The following is a 20,690-nucleotide window of genomic DNA, read 5'->3' on the forward strand; positions in this document are numbered from 1 at the left end:
CTTATCCGACCCAGGCTGGAATCTTGGGGTCTCGGGGCGCATGGATGTCGGAGAAGGGGGACTGAGGTGCCGGCTTCGAGATCCCGGCCTCTTCCCTTCTCACCCCAACCCTCCCAAAAGCCCGGCTCACCTGGGGCCGGAGCCTCCGCCCCCTCCTCCTTCACTGAACTTGCATAAACTTCTCTTAGTTCAACTTTCCCGCGCCTGCGCACTGGGCCGGGTTGGTGCCGGCCCTATTGTAGGAGAGGCGGAGCGCGGGGGCCCATCTAATTTGCATGTGACGTTCCCAGCATGCCGTTGGCCAGAAGGCCTAAAAAGGACATTGACGCGGAGGCGGGCGTGCGGTCCGGGCTCTTGGTGCCGCCTCTTTGGCTCTGAAGTGTGTAGACTGACCGCAGTTGAAGTTTTTATTTCGTGAAATCGATAGAAAAGAAAACCGCATTGCTCTGAAGCTCAGCTGGCAGGAAGGAGGGTGTGCAGCTACAAGTTCCGAGAGCTATCGGACCCCCAAAAGCAGGGGTGGATCCTAGCACTTTGCGCCCCCGACTCTTCACGTAGGTAACGGCGGATTTGGGGAATGGGTGGCGTCCGGACCGAGAAGCGCCAGAAAAAACGGGTCTCCCCTGAGAGACTAGAGGAGGCACTGTACTCGGGAAAGTGAAGCAGCCAGGGGAGAAAGTGAAACAATTGCCGGTGCTGGAGGTCGGCTGTAAAAACAACATAACAACAGGAAAAAGTAGCGGGGAGGGTGGGAAAGGCAGGCGTCCTCACTGGGGGATCTAAGGGAGAGAAGAGTGGACCCTGAAAATGGGAGGCAGTCCACCCTATAAAGTGTGTGTGTGTGTGCGCGCGCGTGTGCGCGCGGGCGCCCTAGAAGAGCCAGGCTGTGTTTGGGGTGGGGTGGATGGAGGGTCTAGGGTGGAAATGGCTGAGCGGCTCTTCCGTGGGGCAGTTTGTAGAAGGGGTCTACAACACGGTTAAGTGCAGGAGGTAGAGATCTACAAGTGAATAACGTCTGCCCTGGCATAACTAGGGGAGGTTCTCTAACTTGGAAGTGGGGTTAACTGCATTGGGTGATGTGGGGGAGGGGAAAGGAGTAAAGGGTTTACGGCGGAAGAGGAAGGGATCTACACTGGCGGAATTGGGGAGGTAGGGGGCCTGCACAGAAGAAGGTGGGGAAAGAAGAGGGGACCGTCCCCGCCCATGAACTGCCCTCTAAGCGCAGGCCGGACCATGGGAACCCCAAAGCCGCGGATCCTGCCCTGGCTTGTGTCGCAGCTGGACCTGGGGCAGCTGGAGGGGGTGGCCTGGCTGGACGAGAGCCGCACACGCTTCCGCATCCCTTGGAAGCACGGCTTGCGGCAGGATGCCCAGCAAGAAGACTTCGGCATCTTCCAGGTGCGTGAGCTTCCGGAACACTGGGAACCCTGAGATAACCGCGGGGAGGAGGGGGGACTAGCAGGGGGCGGAGCCGAGGAAGCGGGGGTTAGCACGCTAGCAACTGGCAGGCGCTGACGCTGGCAGGTGGAGGTAGGTGGAGTTAGGACGAGACTGGGTAGGTTTAGTAGGGTCAGCGGACTAGCAAGGTTGGAGGGGCCGGATTCCGGAAAAAGAACCAGAAAAACAGGGTTAGAACTCGAAAGGAATGCAAAGGGAGCATTCAGGACTCTCAGAGGGCGGGGTCTTGGTCGTAGAATTCTGGGGACGGGTGTCGGAACCTTAGAGGCAAGACTTGGCCCGGAAGCTGAGGTGATTTCTCATCAAATTAGGATACACCAGTGGTGGTAACCCGAGTTGGAGTGCGAGGGGCGGGTTATTACAGAAGGTGTTCTGGGGCAGGTTGGTGGCAGAGTTGAGACAGACCTGGAAGGCTGGCTTAGAAAGCAAAGCTTTTCAAAAGGTGAAGATAGGGGGCCTTAGGATGCAGAGAATCCAAGAATCTGGGGTTGGATCCTTGCCGAGTTAGAACGTGCCAGGGGAGAGAACACTTGGGGCAGGGTCTTGGTCATCCTCCTCACTATCCTGGTACCCACTGGCTCCCCAGGCGTGGGCCGAGGCCAGCGGTGCCTACACTCCCGGAAAGGATAAACCTGATCTGCCCACCTGGAAGAGGAATTTCCGATCCGCCCTGAACCGGAAGGAGGGGCTGCGTTTAGCCGAGGATAGGAGCAAGGACCCCCACGACCCGCACAAGGTCTATGAGTTTGTGATCTCAGGTGTGCCAGAAGTGGGGCTTCACATGGAGAGGGTGGGATTTTGAGTGTCCCCAACACTCTGCTCTACTCACCACCTTCCTTGTCAGGAGCTGGGAACTGTCCTGAGTCGGACACATCACTGGGGACCAATGGTGGATGCAGTACCTTGGCTACCCAGGTGAGAATGCACCCCAGCCCTCCCGCCCCATCTGACCCATCTACTGTCTGTCTCCCCATGGCCTTGTTCAGGCGTCCTCTTCTCCCCCGGACCATCACCCCAGTCTTCCTCCTGAGCGTCCATCTTCTGCCCTGCGGGCTGTCCCGCGTCTGATCCCGAGCTGACCCTGTCCCCCTGCCCAGAACCCTTCCATGGCTTCCAGCACCCTCAGGACAAAGTTCAGAGCTTTCCCCAGGCATCTAGGGCCCACAGACACCTACCTGGAATTTCATAGCTTCTGTTGCTAGAGTACCCTCAGCCTCCTGGGAACCCAGACCATCCTACCCTTGACCTTGCTGTCTGTGCCAGGGCAAGTTCCCTCCGAAATTGTGTCCAGCCTTCTCTGCCCAGGTCTTGTTTGCACAGGGCCAGAACCTTGGGCTGGAATTAGCTGCTCCCCTTGGGCCCCAGTAGCACCCAGCATATACCAGAGCACATATTTTGCTCTCTGTGCCCATGGTTGTCTCCCTGCCTCCCCCAAACCCTCCTCACAGGAAGCCCCTTGAGGGCAAAGCTCAGGTCTGACTTGTCTCCTGATCCCAAAGCCTGGTCCATATGAAGTCTCTTGAAAGGGCTATGGAAATGCCAGATCCTTTTTTCTTCTCTCCAGGAAGACATACTAGAGGAGTTACTGAATGACATGGCCTTGGCCCCATTCCCAGATGGGGGGCCCTCCAGCCTGGCTGTGGTCCCTGAACAGACCCCTCCGTTCTTGCTGAGCCCCACTGTAGACATCCCTCCTCCCTTCCCAAACTCAGAGCCCCCGGAAAACCCACTGAGGCAGCTCTTGGTGCCTGAGGAAGGTGAGTTCCAAGTATGGGGTGGAAGGGGCTGGGGCGCCACGCCCCCTTATACTCTCTCTGTCTCACTCCCCCTTCATGTCACTTCTGCCACCACTCAGAGTGGGAGTTCGAGGTGACTGCCTTCTACCGGGGCCGCCAAGTCTTCCAGCAGACTGTCTTCTGCCCGAGGGGCCTGCGGCTGGTGGCATCAGAAGCAGGGGACGGGACGCTGCCTGGACAGCCAATCATATTGCCAGACCCTGGGGTATGGCTGACGGACAAGGGTGTGTTGGGCTACGTGAGGCGTGTGCTGAGCAGCCTGGGCGGGGGACTAGCTCTGTGCAGGGCAGGACAGCGGCTCTGGGCCCGGAGGCTGGGCCACTGCCACACGTACTGGGCCTTGGGCGAGGAGCTCCTCCCTGACAGCAGTCACGGGCCCAGTGGTGAGGTCCCCAAGGATGAGGAAGGACACGTGTTCGACCTACGGCCTTTCGTGTCAGGTGAGTGAAGCAAGGCCTTCTGACTCTGCTGTGGAAAGACTAGGTCATGGTGATTAAGAACTCTGGGTTCTGGGGGCGCCTGGATGGCTCCGTCGGTTAAGTGACTCTTGATTTCGGCTCAGGTCCTGATCTCATGGTTGTGAGATCAAGCCACCGAGTCGGGCTCTGCACTCAGCTTGGAGCCTGTTTAAGATTCTCTCTCTTTCTCTCTCTCTCTCTCTGCCCTTCCCCGCCACACTCCGTCCCTCTCTTTAAAAAAAAAATAGATTTCAAATCTCCAGACTTCCAAGTTCCAGTTCAGGCCCTGCTGCTTTGCTTCTGCTATAACCGGGGGCAAACTATGGGGCTGCTCTGCATCTGCCCGAGGATGGTCTCTGCTGCTGGAGGCACAGGGCCCAGTGTGCAGAAGGTGCTCGAGGAATTAGCTGCCGTAGTCCTCATTGTTCCCAGTTATTCTTGTGGATAGACAGACGCAGGAGAGACAAGTCTTTAGGGCTTTGTTACTGTGTAGATATGTCTGCAGTGAAGGAAATGTTCTGGATTTGCACTGTCCCATCTGGTATCCACCAGCCACAGGTGGCTGTTGAGTACTTAGGCCAGTGCAACTGAGGAAAGGAGTTTTATTTTATTTTTAAAAGATTTTATTCATTCATTTGACAGGGAAACAGCGGGAGAGGGGGAAGCAGGCTTGCCACAGAGCAGACAGCCTGATGCAGGGCTCGATCCCAGGACCCCAGGATCACGACCTGAGCTGAAGGCAGCTGCTTAATGACTGAGCCACCCAGCTCCTCCTCTGTTTGCTTTTAATTAGTTACTACTTAAACAGAAATAGCCGCAGTGGCTAGTGGCTACTACCAGGAGAATGTGGCCTTAGGGGGTTAAAGAGCAGAAACTGCCAGCCACCTTGTACTCCAGAATCAGGGAAGTCCTTGCGGAGAGTGTACTCCTTCCTATCCCAAATGAGGGCAGGGGTGGGGGGTCAGTGCAGAGCTTCCAGCCCCACCCCGATGGGAGGAAAAAAAAAATTTAAGATTGTGCTGGAACTTTTCCTAGATTAGCAGCCGTCTGGTCGTGCTGTAGGTATGTCAGGCTTCAGGTCAGAGGAGAAGGTGAGGCTGATAGGTCGGGGGCGGGGGGAGGGGGCAGGGAGGGCAGGTGGTGGAGGGTCCTCCTCCCATGCCTGACTAGGATCTCGGGCCTCCAGATCTGATTGCCTTCCTCGAAGGAAGCGGACACTCACCACGCTACACCCTCTGGTTCTGCATGGGGGAGCCATGGCCCCAGGACCAGCTGTGGACCAAGAAGCTCGTGATGGTCAAGGTGCTGCAGTCCCGGGCTTCTGGAGCTAAGGGGTGGATCTTAAGGAAGGGAGGAGGAACTACAACTCCCAGAAGCCCTCTGAGGAACTACAACTTCCAAGAGTCTCTGCAACCACCAGTTCCTCATCCTCAGGAGCTTCTGGGTGTCCCTCTCCTGGCCTCACCCCCAGAACCTGTTTTGAACTCTGAAAACCATGTGGAAGTCGGTCCTAGCAGCCTCTGTGAGGAACTACGGTGCCTCTGAGTCCTGACCACAAGCTGTCCCGCCCTAGCTTCTGGGAACCCCTCCAGCATTTCAGCCCTAGGAAACTTCTCAGACCACTGGTGGTTGTGGTTATGGGGGGGGGGGGACTACAACTCCCAGCAGCCCTGGGCCTACTGATTCATCCTGGGTGACAGTGGGCGCTGCTGGGAGTTGTAGTTTTCCAACCCCACCCTTGACAGTAAACTGTATTGAGTGTTTCCCCTGACTCCTGTTTCTCCCCCCACCTCCTGCAGGTTGTTCCCACATGCCTGAGGGCCCTGCTGGACATGGCACGCTCAGAGGGTGCTTCCTCACTGGAGAACACTGTGGACCTGCACATTTCCAACAGCTACCCACTCTCTCTCACATCAGAGCAGTACAAGGCCTACCTCCAGGACCTGGTCGAGGACATGGATTTCTAGGCCACGGGGGAGGTCAGATCCCTCACTCCTCACGGGTGCTGCCCCCTCGTGCCTTCACCTCGGCCAATAAACTATTTCTTGCCATTGTCACCACTTGTGTGCCTGGTGTTGGGTGTGACCTAGACTGGGCGTTATTCCTTCTTAGGGCCTCAGCGTACCCATCTGTGCAAGCAACTCCCACCCCAGATGCTCTCTGCATGAGGACAGACACTGTGCAGGGGGCAGTTGATACCTGTCACCTCCTTACCTCTTCCCTGGACCTGGTGAGGAGGGTACAGTCACCCCCATTTTACAGACCAAGACACTGATGCTTGGAGAAAAGCAAGGATCACAAAGCAAGAAACACAAGATGGGTTAGAATCCAGTCTGACTCCAGGGGTGCTGCTCTCCAAGGGGGGCCCTGGGGCAGAATCTAGAACCCCTGTCTTGTCTATGAACAGTTCAGGCCACTGTCCAGTTAGCAAAGAACCTTTCACCTGGATCATCCTGTCAGTTGGGGGCGGGGGCCTTAGGTCCCCCCGCAGCTCGTGCTGGGCGACCTCAGGCAAGTCCTCCCTTCCAGGCCCTGAGCCCCGCTCTGCACTGGGTTGGAACAGGCAGTTCTAGAGAAGTTCTGGGCTTTAGCCTTAAAGACTGCCCACCCCAGCGGGGACTGATGGAGGCCAATGTGGCCCTGACTCACTCTGTGGCCCCTGCTGCTCTGTGCCTCAGTTTCCCTCTCTACTGCAGGAGAATGGATAAGATCACTGCAGCCTCGGAGGACTGGTAAAAAGAGAATCCAATTCAATGGGGGACAAAGGTCCTACGGCTGGGGCAATTCCAGGGCAGACCGATAGCACCCAGGTGCCCCGAGCTTGGAAGACACCGAGCAGGTGGGACCTGGGACCCCAACCTCCCACCCACTGCCACTTTCTGTCAAGAGCAGCGGCTGAGGAGCACCTGGGTGGCTCAGCGGTTAAGCCTCTACCTTCGGCTCAGGTCATAATCTCGGGGTCCTGGGATCAGCCCTGCATCAGGCTCTCTGCTCAGCAGGGAGTCTGCTTCCCTCTCTCTCTCTGCCTGCCTCTCTGCCTACTTGTGATCTCTCTCTCTGTCAAATAAATTTAAAAAAGAAAAAAAAAAAAAAGTAGCGGCTGACTATGTACCAGGGGTGCGAGAAGTACTTCATTTGCCTGGGTCTTCCTCCTTCCAACACCCACGTCAAAGATCAGGACACTGAGGCCCAGAGAGGCGAATGCACTCTGCCTGAGTTACACCCGGCTAGCCACCCTCGGGCATAGGCCAGACCACCTGAGTATCTTCTCCCAGCCCTTTCCCAGACTGGTCTCTGAAAAGAAAGGGCTGAAATCATGGGGCTTGGGGCTAACATTTCATGAAATCTTTAATGAAATTGGGGGAGGGACACAAACAGAAGGGAGGGGCGATGGGGACAGGCTTGGGGGCAAGGGGCACAGGGCAGGGCGGGGCAGGGGGCTCTCCTCTTCCCTGCAGCAACCCTCCCCCAGTCATCCCACTGATGGGGGGAGGGAAGTGGGGAGGTGGAGCCATAAATACGTCCAGAATTCCAAAGAGGCGAAGGAGGGAAGGGGTGGCTGAGGGTCTCAGAGAGGGGGCAAGGGCAGGCCTGGGCCACCCTTGTCAGGGGGCCCGGGCTCCTTGGGCGGCCTCGGGGGCCCGGGGGGGTCGCCTGGCTTGCGGCCGTGCTTGCGAAAGTAGCGGTAGCGCTGGACGTAGGCCCGCACCAAGTTGCTCACCTTCACCGGGTTGATCTCCCCGCTTTTGCTGTGGCAGATCTAGGCAGTGAGGGGCAGCTGTGGTCACTACCAGACCACTGGGGTCCCTGCCACCTGGACTGCTGAGCACAGCTGGCAACTAGGATGGGAGCTGCTCCCCCCAGTTCCAGGCTAACACCCCTACCTGCCTCCCTGCCACCAGCAGGCCAGGCCCTGGCGGGCTTGAGCAAATCCCATCCCTCTCCTCACCTTCCGGACAGACGCACCCCTCCCAGCTCCCCGTCTGGGTAACATCTGTCTGCGCGTGTCCGCCTCTCCTCCTCCTCCTCCTCTCCCCACCTTGGTGTACCTGTTCGCCTCCGGGCCCCACCTTGTGGACAGCCTTCCGCAGGATGTCCTTGTACTCCTCCTTGGTGATGTCCTTCTTCTGATAGTACGGCTTGATGGCCAGCTTCACCTCCTCCACTGCTCGCTCCTGCGTGTGCAGTTTCTTCAAATACTGGCAGAGGCGGGGACAGAGCAGGAAGAAAGGACAGCAGAGGCCAAATGAGTTCCTGTGGAAGCCCCAGCCTCCCCTCCCCTGCCTGCTGGCTCAGCCTCAGCCCTGCACTCCCCTCGCTGCCGTCACCCCCGACCGCAGGCCAGGCTGGGCCTCCGCCAGGCCGGATCCCGGGCCCTCCCAGTGGCCCTGGACCAGGACCCACACGTCCACTGCCCGCACAAAATGGACATGAAATGAGAGGTGGGCCACGGGCTGTCGGACCAGGATGGAAAACAAGCAGACATGACCAGAAGGAAAACCGCCCTGAGGCCCCCCGAGCAGGAGCCAAGTGCAGCTGAGGAAAAACCTGTCCGAATCTGCCTGGCACCCACTCCTGCCCTCCAACAGATGCCTGACTTTCCTTTCTTAAACCATCCTCCTCTCACACGGAAGGATGGGGAGGGAAGGAGGGACACGAGTGACCACAAAGTACACAGTCGTCCGGACGCGTGTCGGCACGTGGGTGTGTTTACGTCGTCGTGCTTTTGTACCTCCCTCACCCTCTCCGTGCGCACATAATGGGGGAAAAATCTACCCAGCGCCCATCTCCCACTCATCCATGTGAGGGAAAGCCGAGCTCCTTACATTTTAATGACTTTGGTATGATCTAAGTTCCCGCCTGTGGGCATCAGTCTCCTGTCCTCCTTGGGCCCCTGTGTCTCAGCATCCATTCCCATTCTCTGCAAAGCTGCCACCAGCCACCCACCGCCCCCAAGCCCAGCTCACCTTGTCTGTGTCTCCCCGTCCCTCGGAGCTGCTGCTGCCCTCTCGCTTGTCAGACGCTGCAGCCAGCCCGGTGGGAGTGGGAGGGGTCGAGCCGCAGCCCCCCAGGGGGAGGCTGCCAGGGAGCAGGTAGCTAGAGGGACCAGGGGGCAGCCCCAGAGAGGTGGGCACAGGGGCTGGGGTCACCCCAAGACTAGAGGGCGGCTTTCGGTGGCTGAGGATCTGTGGGAAGAGGTTGGAGAGAACATGAACAAAGGGAGGGGAAGGGGAAGAGGGACCACGCACCCCCATCATTCCCACCCTGGCTTCCCAATAGTCCCAGGGGCCAGAGGCTCCTCTTCTGGCCAATCCCTTCCTTGTCCGAAGGCCCGCTGGGAAGTGCAGTTCCTCTCCTGACCAGAGTCAGGGCACAAGAGAAGGGACTGTGGGGACTCTTCCCCAGGGGAGCCCACCTGGTTGGTGGCCTGGATCAGTTCCTGGGCCTTTGCTCGGCTCGCCAGATTGGCTTCTTCCATCTTGAAGAGAAGTGCAGTCACTGCAAGGGGCAGACAGTCGAGGACAAGGACATCAGGAGTTGACACAAGAGGGGCCGGTGAGCGACACCTGGCCACCTGCTGCCCCCTCCCACCCGGACCCCTAGAGAGGCCATGGGTCTCGGGCTCAGAGCTGGGAAAAGGGGGCCTCGGCCCCTGAGAGAGCCACTCCGCACCCCCCCACCCTGTTCTTACTTAGGACTTAAGGTACGCGTGTGGTCGGGGGCAATATGGCCAGGTTACTTGGGGACAAGGTGGTGGCAGAGGCGAGATTCCGTCTCAAGCCCCCTGTGGCATATCGCCATCCCCCGAGGGACACTGCTGCCCCCCACCCCCGTCTTCTCTCTGGTCCCTCCACACCTATCCCAGGCCACTTGCAGGCAGCCCCCGGTCTGCGCCAGGCTGACCGCCCCGCGCTCACCCGCCTGCTCTCTTCCAGCATACCCAGACATCAGTGAGCCTTCCGGACAGACCCTGATCGAGCCCTCACCCACCCCAGCCCCTCACTGTCTGGGACACTGCGCACCAACCCCTTCCAGGGCATCCCCACTGCCTCCCGAGTCTGACCCCCTAGGACCTCCACCTCTCAGTCCTGTCTGCACCCCCCAGCCCCAGGGCACACTCACGGGCCAGGACGCCGCTGGTGGTGCAGTCCACACCAGCAGGCAGGTTCCAGGGCATGGGCGGGGGCAGCGTGGGCAGCTGGGAGACACGGGTGGCTGGCCCGTCCTCCGCCCCCGAGTCACCGGCCGTGGACCCCGCGCTAGGGGCAGTGCTTGGGGCAGCTGCAGCCGTGCTGGTGGCTGTGGTGGTGGCAGGCTGCTGTTCCTCCTCCTCCTCCTCCTCCTCCTCCTCTTCCTCCTCCTCCTCCTCCTCTTCAGCCCCACCTCGGACTCCAGCCTCCTCGGCGGCCTCTTCGGGAAGGAAGGAGACCTCGGGCGTCTTGCAGCTGCTATCCACGGTCTGCGAGTCCGGTGTGAGCGCAGGGGGCGGAGGGGCTGCCTTAGGGGGCGGGGTGCTGGGGGCCTTGGCTGCCCGTTCTTCCCCGGACCAGGAGGTCTCCTCCACCCCCTTGGCCCCCGCTGCCTGGCTGCAGCTGTCCGCCTTGGACTTCTTTAGCATCACGGGGCCACCGCTGCCCCCGCTGCTGCCCCCGCTGCGGATCTTTTTCCTGGTCTTGGATGGCTTGGTCTTTCCCTTGGTCCCCTTGGCTTTCTTGGCCCCAGCCTTGGCCTTGACCTTGGTCTTTTTGGGCTTGGTGCTGCCCGGAGCTGCTTTGGCCACCTCGGTGGGGGCCCGCTCATCGGGCTTGAGGAAGGGGGAGCGGCTCTCCCGGTCTCGGCTGAACTTGACCCCGATGGAGCCCAGGCCGGCTGACGCGGCCTCCTTGGCAGGCGTGGTACTGCTGACGCCTTCGCGGATCAGCACTGCCACCTTGGACTGCAGCTTCACCTTCCGGGAGGAAGAGGAGCACGAGGAGGAGGATGAGCCCGAGCCACTGCTGACCGGTGGCTTTGGTGGGGGCCCCGAGGAGGCCGCTGACTCCTTGGGAGGCCGAACCTTCTTGGATGACCTGTCCCTGTCCCTATCTCTGTCCCTGTCCCGGTCCCGATCCCCCCCATCCAGTGCCTTCCGCCGTGATCCCTTCTCCCGGGAGGAAGAGGAGGAGGAGGCAGCCCCGGAGCGGCGCCGGTCCTTCTCGCTGCTCTTGCCACCCCGCTCCTCAGCGCTCAGTCCCTCCGAGTCGTACAGGACCTCTCGCTTGGGCGACGAGGCCGGGGCCGGTGAGGGGCCACGGGGGTCGGGCTTGTCAGGCCGGCCCACGGTGATGGTCCGCTTGATGGCGAAGAGATCGTGGTCCGTGAGGTCCTGGATGGAGGGTGGCACAGCTCCCCGGCGGCGGCTGTCGCGCTCTCCGCCCAAGGAGCTGGAGCCGGAGGGCGGCTGGGTGGGCACCGGGGCCTTTTCGCTGTCCCCAGAGCGCTTCTCGCCCCGGGACCGCGAGCGCTTCTTCTTCTTCTTGCTGCCGCCGCCGTCTCGGTGCTTGCCGCGGTGCCGCTCGCGCCTGGACGAGGAGGAGGAGGAGGTGGCAGGGGGCGGGGAGGCCGAGCGCCGCCGCCGCCGCCGCTTTTCCCGGGACCGAGACCTGCGGCTGCCCCCGCGGCGGCGGTCGGTGCTGCGTGAGCGGCGGCGGGCGGAGCGGGAGCGGCGGCGGGCGGACGACGAGGCGTGCGAGCCCGGCTTGCGGTCCCGGGAGCGGTGCTTCTTGGAGTCCCAGGGGGAGGCCGGGGCCGGTGGGGCGGGCGCCGCGCCCGACGAGGACGAGGCGGCCTCCTTGGCCTCGCCGCCGCTCCGCTTTCGCTCCCGCCGCGACTTCTTGCGGGTGGGGGGCCCGGCGGGGGCGGTGGCAGCCGCAGGGGTGGCGGCGGGGGAGGGCGAGCGCTGCCGGTAGCGCTCCCGCCGCTGCGTCAGGATCTTGCGGCGCAGGTCCAGGCCGCCCCAGCGCGTGTCGGCGGCCGGCGGGGCGGGAGCCGGCTCCCCTAGGTCCACCTGCAGGGCGCCCTCGCCGTCCGACTCGGCGTGCAGAGACAAGAAGTCGTCCCCCTCCGGGGCCCGGGGAGCGGGGGGCGGGGGCGGGGGCTGGGCCGCGGGGGGTGCCGCGGCCGCAGGAGGGGGGCGCGCTGCCCGGCCGCCGCTGGGCCGAAACAGGGACACCGCCACCCGGGGCTCCTCCTCAGGCTGGACGATCTCGCCCTCCTCAATCTCTGAGTCGCCGGGTGGCAGCAGGGTTGGCGGGATGACGGCTCCACCGGCTGTCACCACCTCCACGGAGACCTTGCCTTCCCGACAGGCCTCTGCCTCGGTCCCTACCACGAAGACGCGCCTGCGGCTGGCTCCATCCACCCGGGTGGAGTCTACCTGGGGCGGCGTTCCGGGGGCTGGCGTTGGCTGTGGGGGCTGGGGGTCCGGGCGGGGGCTCTCATCACCTGGGAAGTCCTGGCTCAGGCTGTTGTCATCATAGATGCCCGCCAGGGTCTCCGAGATGCGGCTGATGCTCTGAGACAAGCCTTCCTCCTCCTCTTCTTCCTCCTCTTCCTCTTCCTCCTCCTCTTCCTCCTCCTCCTCCTCCTCTTCCTCAGGCGAGGGTGTCCCCGCGGATGAGCTGGGGTTGGAGCCAGTGGGCTCAAAGGGGTCATACTTCTGCTCCGGAGCAGGCGGTGGGGAATAGGCCTCATCGGTGGGGTGGAAGGGGTCATAGATGTCGAATCGGGGGGCAGGTGGCGCCGGTGGTGCTGGGGGTGGGGGAGGTGGGGGAGGGGAGGGGGAGGAAGATGAAGGGGAGGGGGAGGGGGAGGAGGACGCAGAGGAGGGAGCAGGGGGAGGGGCTGGGCCCCCATCTCCGGTGCCCAAGGTGAGGAGGTGGCGGGCACAGGAGGGGCGAGAAGAGTGGGGCTGTGGAGAAACTGCAAAGAAACAGTGGAGACGGAGAACCACGGTCAGGTGCACACCTTCCTCCCGGTGTCCTGCATAGCGCCCACGGGCAGGACGGCACCCCAGCCACTGCCCTCCTCCGGCGGCCCTCAGGGCTCCAGCAGACGCAGCTCTCAGCGCTTTACTCGGCCAGACTCACAGCACATTCCCACAACTCCACACCACGGACACTACGTCCTTACTGGAGGACACTGAGGCTCAGGGAGCTGCAGTATCTTCCCGAAGGGCCCACAGCGGGGAGAAGCTGGGTGTGGACTCGGTCAGTGCGGCCACCGAGCCTGCACTCCCATATCCTGAGACGTCCCCTGGCCGGCAGCCCAAGAAGCCCATGACCAGTGTTACCACAGAAGACAAGGGCCAGAGCGGGGCAGCTGGGATTTGAACCTAAAACCACCTTTGAGGCCGAGCTCTGGCCTGACACTCTGGCTGCCTCTGGGAGAAATTTATCCTGCTTCATGGAGGGAATCGCCTGCGGCTGCAAAGGTGATAACTCCCTCTCGAGAGCCAGGAAAGGGCAGAGCTGGGGAGCCCTGGCCGCTGGAGTCCTCGCCCCATGCACGTCACTCTGTGACGAGCCCCATCCAAGGGGCTGACAAGCGACAGGAACAACCAGGGTCCGCCCCTCCTACCAACCGGCATCGTGCTTTCCTGCGCCACCATCGCTGCCTCCCGAGGCCATGCTTTCTGAAGACAGGGTCTCAGGGCCATAAATCCCACGTGGAGACAACGGACCAGGGCCGCACCTCCAGACACACACACTGGGGTGCCCTCAACCTCCCCTCTCAACCACATACTACAGGGCGCTGCAACGGCCAGGATGCCAGCATGGTCCGGTGGACAGTGCCACGATAGCCAGGGCTCACGAGGGCAGTCCCAGAGCTACCTCTCAACCCGATCCCAGGCTCTAAGCCCTCACCCATGACACGACCAAGGACAAGGACTTCAACTGCTGCGTGCCTCGGTTTCCTCATCTCTACAGTGGGGTCCACTCATTCATTCAGGACATTTTTACTGATCACCTATCTTGTGCCAAGGGCGGTCTGGGGTACTAGGAATAGAAGAGTGAGCACAAGAGACAAAGTCCCTGCCTTCAAGGAGCTCACGTCGAGCAGGGCGAGAAATCTCAAGGAGCCACAGAGGGCTCCTTGAGAGCCAGCTACTGAGGGCTGAGGAAGAAGATAAAGCAAGAGGGGACGCCCGGGTGGTGCAGTTCTTGATTTCGGCTCAGGTCATGATCTCAGCATCATGAGATCAAGCCCCGTCAGGCTCCGTGCTTGGCAGGGAGCCTGCTTGAGATTCTCTCTCTCCCTCTGCCCTCCCCACCCCTCTAAAATACATAAATAAATCTAAGAAAGAAAGAGAAAAAGGAAAAAAGGAAAGAAACGAAAGCAGAGAAGGATGGTGATGATAGCATTCACACCTCACGAGGAAGAGGGGACCGGACGAGCAGCTATGGGGACCGAACCCGCAAGGACCCGGTGAGCATGAGCTCTTGCTACCCTGCTTACGAATTATTACTACGCCCAGAGGTATAGAGGAATCCACAGGCCCGAGCGGTCTGGAACTGCAAGACAGCCGCTTCTTTATATAATTTTTATATGACGTAGGATTAAGGGCGAGTTTTTTTCCCCCTAAATTCTTAATAATTTCCAAATGGAGGAAGAAAACCACCCATAACAAGAAAATAAATCATAACCCCAGCATCCCCACCCCCCAGCAAAACAGCTCTCAGGTTCCAGATACATCTACGACACTGAACACTGAATGCCTGGGGCCAAATCCCAAGGTCATCTGCTTTTGTCAATAAAGTTTTATTAGAACACTGCCATGCCCCTTTATTTATCCTCTATGGCTTCTAATTTGAAAAGAAATGAACATATTCTTGTGGGCCCCCAAGAGTGTGGTGGGCCCTAGGTATCACGTTCCCTGAGCCTAATAGCCAAGTCAACGCACAGCTGTAAAAAAAGATCAAAGGAAACAAACTAGGCCAGGTGGGGGCCCAGGGTCAGCTGCCGAACAGCACCCCTAGCTGCCCTCGTGCTGCGCCTGAGCTGACTGAGCCTTCCTCTCTTCTCCACCCCTCCCAACTGCAGACATCCATGCAGAAGGGAAGTCAAAACCTGGGCTTCCCACCAGGGCCCTGGGGGCCAGCAGCAGCAGCAGCCCTGAAGAACTAGTTAGAAACGCAAACTCCCAGGCCCCACCCCAAACCCACTGAATCAGAAACTAAGAGTTAAGGGCCTCCCGCTCCCAGGGAGATGAATTCTCACTGCAGCTCCACTGCCTCGTGGAGCCTGGGACGCTGAGCACTCACACGAGCTAACAACTCCTACATGCTAGCGATCACATCAGCGATTGCTTTCCGTGTGTCTGTCGGCACACACAGCCTTTATTTTGGTCTAACAGGCAAAGGCTTAAAGGTTTTGTCCAAGTGACACGATCACTACTATTACTACCAATGACAGCAGACTCCCGCACAACTCTGAGGCCTCCTCCTCAGCTCCGCCCTGGCCCCACATACCCGTTTTGCCTGTCCTCCAGGCCCTGAGACGGGGCAGCAGGCTAGGCACGGGCAGAGGGATCGGATCCCTGTCCCCGATTCGGACCTCGGCCACCAGCTCCAGCATGTCCTCGCTTCTGCAGGGCAGAAGGAGGTGAATGAGCCCAAGAGAAGCTTCCAGCTCCCACGCCAAAGGCCTCTCCCACTCCAGCTGCCCAACTACTCACTCGCCAGGCCGCAGGTCCAGGTGGCTGGGAACCCAGGTATCTGGGGGATCCAGAACACTCACCAGCCCCGCGAGGAAGCTGTCTGCAGCCATGTCCAACACCTGGAATAGGCCAGGAGGGGCTCCGTCCTGTATCTGCTCATGTGAGGACCCACAAACCCCCTTTCCCCAGCCCCTAAATTCTCAGGAACCCAAACATCTGAAACTCCAAGAAAATGCTGGGATCTAACCAATTCCCTCACCCTGACTTGCCTCCAGGACCCAAGGCTCACCCCCACAGATGACGTCCCCAGCCCCTCCAACACCACTGATCGACTTCAGCCCTAGGAGTCTGGGTCCCCAAACCCAATGCCAGGATCCAGACCCCGGTGACCTAGCCCCCCCAACCCTCCCCAAGTCTGGGCCCCCAGCCCCCTGTTCTTACTCACAGTAGCCGTGTCAGTCCCCCCTGACTCCTGGGAACGGGGCTCTGACCGTGGGCTCCGGCAGCGCCTCCATCGAAGGCCATGACACCGGGAGCCATCTGGAGAGAGATTTGCATGGGGGATTGGAAACGGGACTAGACACAGACTCTGTGGGGCAGAGGAAAGGGGAGCCTGCCCTAGCTCTTGCCAAGGGAACCAAGGACCTGCCAGCTCTCCCTGCCTCCTTCCACCATGCCCCAGCTCGGGTCCCGGAAGGACATCCCCAACACCATTCTGAGGCGCCAGCACTCTCACCCCTCTGTCCTCCTAGCTGCCCTCAGGATGATGTCCAGACAAGGCACTGTGCCTTTAGAGCCTTGCTAGGGCCCAGTCCCCAAGGAGCTCCCCTGCCTTGCCTCCTGCTCACACCCCCGTGCCCACCAGCCCCAGAAAACGACGACGCAGTCCTGCAAGGTGGCCCAGTGCTGTGCGCCCGCTGGCTGCCTCTGCCTACCAGGCTTCCCTCTTTACTGGACCACTCTAATACATCCTTAGAGACCCAGTTCCCCTGTATCCCCCCTCTAGGAAGCCTTCCCAGACCCCATCTCCTCCCCCACTGGGCCTCCTCCTGCCCTCCCACAGTGCCTCGGGCTACTTCCGCCCCCATGATGGTGTCTCCCCTCCATCAGACTGGCAGCCCTTCCGAGGCAGCCGTGGAGTCTGACCCATCTTTTGGCTCCCTGTGCCAGCATGAGAGTGGTACCCAGGAGGCCTCAGAAGAGTGGTTATGAATGAAATTAGGGTAAAGAACACAGAGATGGGACAGGAGGCTAAGAGGAACCAGAGCCCATCATACCTTTATCATTTGGCAGATCCCCCTGCAGGGAACTTCCCACAGCCTGCTGAATGGCCCGCTAGAGAAAAGGTGGAGGGTGAAGGGGATGGAAAGAAAGGGCAGTCAGGGGACTCGTGCAAATGATCACAAGCTCTGCTCCTGGGAGACAGCCATTCCAGACACCCCTATAGCCAAATCCAAACCCGTCAGAGGAGCCAAGAGTCCAGGCCCCCAGCCCCTCCTCCCCACCAGGGCCCAGGTGTTGGGCCCTGAAATCTGAACTTGCAGCCCATCCCTGCCTGCCTTGGCCCTGGGTGTCTAGCAGCCTTACCAGGATAAAGGCAGAAGGAGAAAGTGTGGGGTCTCTGTCCGGTGGACCATCGCCCCGATCCTCGCCCGACTCCTCTGTCTTCCCTCGGGACTCATCTTCTTCCTCCATGGTCACCTGGTGGTTGAGAGGGTGACAGTTTGGAGTGGAGACCAGGGCGCAGGGCGGTCTTCCGGGAGGAGCAGGAAATGGATGCAAAGACCTCAAGGGCCTCAAACGTTGCTTTGCTCAGCAACCTCTCTGGCATCCTTCCCTTCTACCGCTGCACTCCAGTCCTTGGGTGAGCCCCACGACCAGTGCAGCCATCGGAGGGGCCCGAGTGGGCTCTCTTCCCTTGCCTGGATCCCAGCTGCCCCCCTTCGTGGAAGGGAGGCCTTCCCAGCCTCCCGTTTCAACACGGCTCTCCCAAGTGCCCACCAAGTGCCAAGACCTCACTGCCCACCCTCCTAAGACCCAACCCAACGCCAAGATTTTTTTTTTGGTTGAGTTGTGATTTCAAATACCGTGTTCCATAGTCTCCTAAACCCTCCTTTCCCAAACTGAGACATGCACCAGTGGGCTGGGTGTACCTCAAATACCACACCACTTCCTACAGCATCAACTCTCCTCGATGGCGCAGAACCAAAAAGTTGTATTTATGTGCAAAAGATGGAAATGCAATAGAGCAATGTACAAAACCAGTACTGAACTGAAAACACTGCTTTCAGAAAGGCAGGCTGTCCACCTGACCCCACAGAGGGCATCCACCTAAGGCCTATGTGCCCACTGGATGAAAGCATGGCTCAAGCTTTCGTGACGTCACAGAAATTCTTAGACTATACTAAAGCAGAGAGATGATCCCTCGCACTGGTGGGTGTCTGGATTAGGACTTCAGAAAGCATGACTATTTCAGCTGCTGGCTTCCCTGTAACCATCAAATCTGCTACTTTGAAAACAATATCCAGTCTGAGTTCCCAGAAAGCTTTGAAACCCGTAAACTGGCCCCCACCCCGACTCATTGTGCTTATCTGGAAATGGGCACAACAGGAGTATCTAGGTCCAAGAAGGCCTGTGAGAATTCAAAGTGGACTGACTTCTGCCACAGAGTCAGCACAGCCCAAGCGTTCAATACAAAGTAACAATAATTAGCATTATTAGCCTCCAGAGGCCCAGGTTTATCTCTGCCACTCTCCCAGCCGCATACCTGCAAAGCAAACACCCAGGTCCAGGTCTCTCTTCCACCACAGATTTCCAAGCTAAGCCAAAGCTCCCAGCAATGAGCCTGGAGCTCCTTCCCTAACTCCCACTAACATGTCCTGCCTATAAACCCCTGTGGACAGTTCCCAGCCCTGGAGCTGCTCTCCAGCACCTCTGGGGGAAGCACCTGCTACGCCGAACAGTGACTGTCACATAACAGAAGCCTAATTGAGACCTGCTGAGTACAGACACACAGATCTCCAAGCCCTCTGCGGCGTATGAAGATGATCCCTTGCCCATGTGGACGTGCCCTGGGCTTTGCAGACACACCCAGGGCTCTTTAGATCTTTTCAACATGAAAACACATTCTGCAGACATTGCTAAGTCCCTCTAGGTCAGTGTTTCCCAAACTACAGTATGATAGGAGTATAGTGGTTCACGAATAGATTGTTATAAAAAAAATAAATAAATTGAACGCAGGAGAAAAATCTTCACAGTACATCGCAGGGTGTTAAGTGGAAATATGAATTAATGGGACTTTGGTATTCAACACATAGGGGAATATGCAATGGGTCTCAACAAAAAATGTACTTCTTACTGTAGATCAAGGTCAAAAGAGTTTGAAAAGCATTACACTAAATGAATCTAGGTGATCCTACAGACTTCCCCACACTAATGTGGACTAATTCTAATCTCTATAGCTCCAGGGCAATGCAGAATTTAAAAACATTTTTTCATTTGAATTACATTATAAAGTGCAAGTACATTTGAGCTGGGCAAATTTTCCAATACTCTCCTTTGTCTTGTTCTCCACGCGATTATACAGCCTCAAAAGGCATTCGAATTTGCTCCAGGCATAAAGACTGCACTCTTGCAGTCACACTGAAAGCCAACTAGATGGTTCCAGGTCCTTCTAACTGCCCCCAGCCTCCTGTCACCCAGATTAGACACTCTTCAGAGGTTAGAGACCCATCCAGGCCTCACACCACACCTCAGTATTTGCCTCCCTCCCTTGGTGGGTATACCCCACCCGTCTGGGTGGCCCTAAAAGACTTCCTGGCCCTCCAACAGTTCTCTCAGGCCCGGTAAATGGCCCCAGACCCATGTAGGTGAGCCGCATCCTCAAGTCAGCTCATGCAGACACTCCCAGCCCTAACAGACATACCCCGGGCGCTATAGATAGCTCTGCAGATACTCCTCAGCTCTTGCAGACCTCCTTCACCCTGGGACATATCTCAAGATCTCAAGATGGCCCCAGAACCCTATAAACAGACCCTAACCTCTGGTCAGCCCATAAAGACGATCAGCAGTGCCTACAGAAATGACCCACGCCAGCTAGGTGATGGAGAGCAGGCTCCAGTCCCGGTCCAGCCCGGTGGACGTCCCCAGTCCTCACGGGGACGCCCCGTAGATGCCCCCCGGAACCCACAGACGCGTCCCGGGGCCTTGAGAAGGCCCCCCGCTCGGCACCAGGTTCCGCCGCCGCTGCCGGGCCCGAGGCCGCCCCGCTAAGTCCTCCAGGCCCCGCGGCGTGTGGGGAGGACCCCAGGACCACTAGGGACCCGACTCCGCCCCGCCCACCCCGATAGGCCCGAGCCCCGCGGCCCAGACTGCCGCCGCCATCTTACCCCGCCGCTCGGGCTGCGGCTCCGGCCCCGGCGCGGGGCGGGGCGGGCTGGGGGGGCTCGCGAGCAGAGGGAGGAGAGGGGCGGAGCTAAAACGCCGCCGAGCTTGCCGGGACTTCAAGTACCGAGCACGGTGCCGTGAAGGCTGGTGGGAAGACTCCGGACTCAGTTTCCCAGAAGTCAGTGGGGCACACAGGCAGGGGCGCGCGCGACGAACGCCGGGAGGCGTAGTCCGCGCGTCGCCTCCGTCGCGCGGGGACAGCAGGGAAGTGAGAGGTGAAGGGGGCGGGGTTGCGGTAGCCCGCGACAAGGCCCCACGGTGCCCTGCGCGCGCGCGGAAAGAGCTGCGGAACAGGAAGTGACGTGGGGCCCTGAGCAGGGTTGCTGCAAGGGAATTGTAGTTCCGAAAAGTGGACGGTAGAAAAAAGCGGTGCTGGCTGGGAGTTGCACCGCCCACCTTCTGGGGATCCCAGAATATCCGGGTCTCCTAAGTCCCCTCTAAATATAGAGCCGAGGAGCCCGACCCTACAACCTCCTCCTCATTCAAGATGGAAAAGTCCAAATTCCGATTTCCTCTCACTCAGCAGGAGTCCAGACTCCCATTTTACTCCTTCCTGGGACTGGGGAGTTCGACCTCTCCTTCCTCACAACCAGAAGTCGGGCCCTCATGCCCATCCTTCCTCCATCCTTCCATTCCTGGTCTCAAACTCGTACTTCACACAGACACAGGTATTTGAGTTCCCAATCCGGATTCCCTCAGATCCAGATATCTGAATACCCGGCCCCCCCAACCCCTGGACCCAAGACTCTACGCCCCCAGCTCTCTCCTTTGCGGAACCTAGTAGTAAAGACTCCCTGATCCCCTACTCCCCGGGACCCAGGAGTCCAGAACTCC

The 20,690-nt window shown here is 59.4% G+C and overlaps 2 protein-coding genes across 7 annotated transcripts; one reads left to right on the plus strand and one right to left on the minus strand.

Moving 5' to 3' along the window:
• Nucleotides 1-574: 574 nt before the first annotated feature.
• LOC111160645 (interferon regulatory factor 3) lies at nucleotides 575-5,888 on the plus strand. Of its 4 annotated transcripts, XM_022523877.1 has the most exons (8): nucleotides 578-1,398; nucleotides 2,045-2,216; nucleotides 2,303-2,373; nucleotides 3,023-3,215; nucleotides 3,314-3,694; nucleotides 4,899-5,014; nucleotides 5,512-5,691; nucleotides 5,825-5,888. In XM_022523877.1, exons 1-7 carry the CDS (start codon nucleotides 1,204-1,206, stop codon nucleotides 5,677-5,679), a joined length of 1,296 nt encoding a protein of 431 aa, XP_022379585.1. In that variant the 5' UTR covers nucleotides 578-1,203; the 3' UTR covers nucleotides 5,680-5,691; nucleotides 5,825-5,888. The 4 variants fall into 4 exon arrangements, with proteins under 4 accessions (XP_022379586.1, XP_022379582.1, XP_022379585.1 ...); XM_022523876.1 differs by lacking the exon at nucleotides 5,825-5,888 and having other exon boundaries at nucleotides 5,512-5,767; XM_022523878.1 differs by lacking the exons at nucleotides 3,314-3,694; nucleotides 5,825-5,888 and having other exon boundaries at nucleotides 575-1,398; nucleotides 5,512-5,767.
• Nucleotides 5,889-7,035: 1,147 nt separating this feature from the next.
• On the minus strand, nucleotides 7,036-19,819 carry LOC111160693 (SR-related CTD associated factor 1). 3 transcript variants are annotated; one of them, XM_022523991.1, is made up of 11 exons: nucleotides 19,799-19,819; nucleotides 16,998-17,111; nucleotides 16,688-16,745; nucleotides 15,856-15,950; nucleotides 15,429-15,529; nucleotides 15,223-15,338; nucleotides 9,836-12,673; nucleotides 9,129-9,211; nucleotides 8,680-8,898; nucleotides 7,783-7,911; nucleotides 7,036-7,472 (listed from the first exon to the last, which is right to left on the minus strand). In XM_022523991.1, exons 2-11 carry the CDS (start codon nucleotides 17,103-17,105, stop codon nucleotides 7,281-7,283), a joined length of 3,939 nt encoding a protein of 1,312 aa, XP_022379699.1. In that variant the 5' UTR covers nucleotides 17,106-17,111; nucleotides 19,799-19,819; the 3' UTR covers nucleotides 7,036-7,280. The 3 variants fall into 3 exon arrangements, with proteins under 3 accessions (XP_022379699.1, XP_022379701.1, XP_022379700.1); XM_022523993.1 differs by lacking the exon at nucleotides 19,799-19,819 and adding an exon at nucleotides 19,336-19,590; XM_022523992.1 differs by lacking the exon at nucleotides 19,799-19,819 and adding an exon at nucleotides 18,178-19,308.
• Between the last annotated feature and the right edge of the window lie 871 nt (nucleotides 19,820-20,690).

This window comes from Enhydra lutris, unplaced genomic scaffold (genome assembly GCF_002288905.1).
Source record: "Enhydra lutris kenyoni isolate GAN:26980312 unplaced genomic scaffold, ASM228890v2 scaffoldscaffold77, whole genome shotgun sequence".
NCBI classification, from domain to species: domain Eukaryota; kingdom Metazoa; phylum Chordata; class Mammalia; order Carnivora; family Mustelidae; genus Enhydra; species Enhydra lutris.